This window comes from Buceros rhinoceros, unplaced genomic scaffold (genome assembly GCF_000710305.1).
Source record: "Buceros rhinoceros silvestris isolate BGI_N320 unplaced genomic scaffold, ASM71030v1 scaffold18463, whole genome shotgun sequence".
NCBI lineage: Eukaryota > Metazoa > Chordata > Aves > Bucerotiformes > Bucerotidae > Buceros > Buceros rhinoceros.
Window position 1 is genome coordinate 12,990 of NW_010404411.1, and position 754 is coordinate 13,743.

General features: G+C 46.9%; 1 protein-coding gene across 1 annotated transcript in view; it reads right to left on the reverse strand.

The window, feature by feature from the left end:
* Nucleotides 1–206: 206 nt before the first annotated feature.
* The window catches only part of LOC104491039 (tubulin alpha-8 chain), a 6,493-nt gene continuing 5,945 nt past the window's right edge, over nt 207–754 (reverse strand). Inside the window, exon 4 of the mRNA XM_010133393.1 lies at nt 207–602. Coding sequence (XP_010131695.1) covers nt 309–602 — 294 coding nt within the window. The 3' untranslated portion in view covers nt 207–308. The remainder of the gene's footprint in view (nt 603–754) is intronic.

Below are 754 nucleotides of genomic sequence, written 5' to 3' on the forward strand. Positions count from 1 at the left end.
TCCAGAGTGTGCTCAAACACCTTCCAGTCTTGTCTCCTGGGAGCAAATACGCACTATTAGCTCTTCAAATAGCAACACCTTAAGGACAAAAAACTCATCTAACTACAGCATGATTATTTTATTCAGCTATCTTTCTCAAAGAAATTCTATCTCCGGGACTACTCGCATATAGTTAATGATGGTACATAGCGTTTGGACACTACCAAATGTCTTGATTAAAGAAGTTTATTCCAATTATTTAACATGATTTACACCGCTACTGAAGAGGCGGTAAAATGGCAAAGATTTGCAATTCACTTTTGTTGCATTTAATATTCTTCACCTTCATCTTCTCCATCCATCGAGTCTGTGCCCACTTCTTCATAATCTTTCTCAAGTGCAGCCAAGTCTTCCCGAGCCTCTGAGAACTCCCCCTCCTCCATCCCTTCTCCGACATACCAGTGAACAAAGGCACGCTTGGCGTACATCAGGTCAAACTTGTGGTCGAGACGCGCCCACGCCTCAGCAATGGCCGTCGTGTTGCTCAGCATGCACACTGCCCGCTGGACCTTGGCCAGGTCCCCACCAGGAACCACAGTTGGTGGCTGGTAATTGATGCCAACCTACAGGAAAAGCAGAAGAGACCACAAGTTTCTTCAGAGCGTTTGACTGCAACTAGTGCTGGGTCCTGCACTTGGGCCACAACAACCCTCGGCAACATTATAGCCTGGGGGCAGGAGTGGCTGGGAAAGGCTTAGAATATGAAGTCACGGGG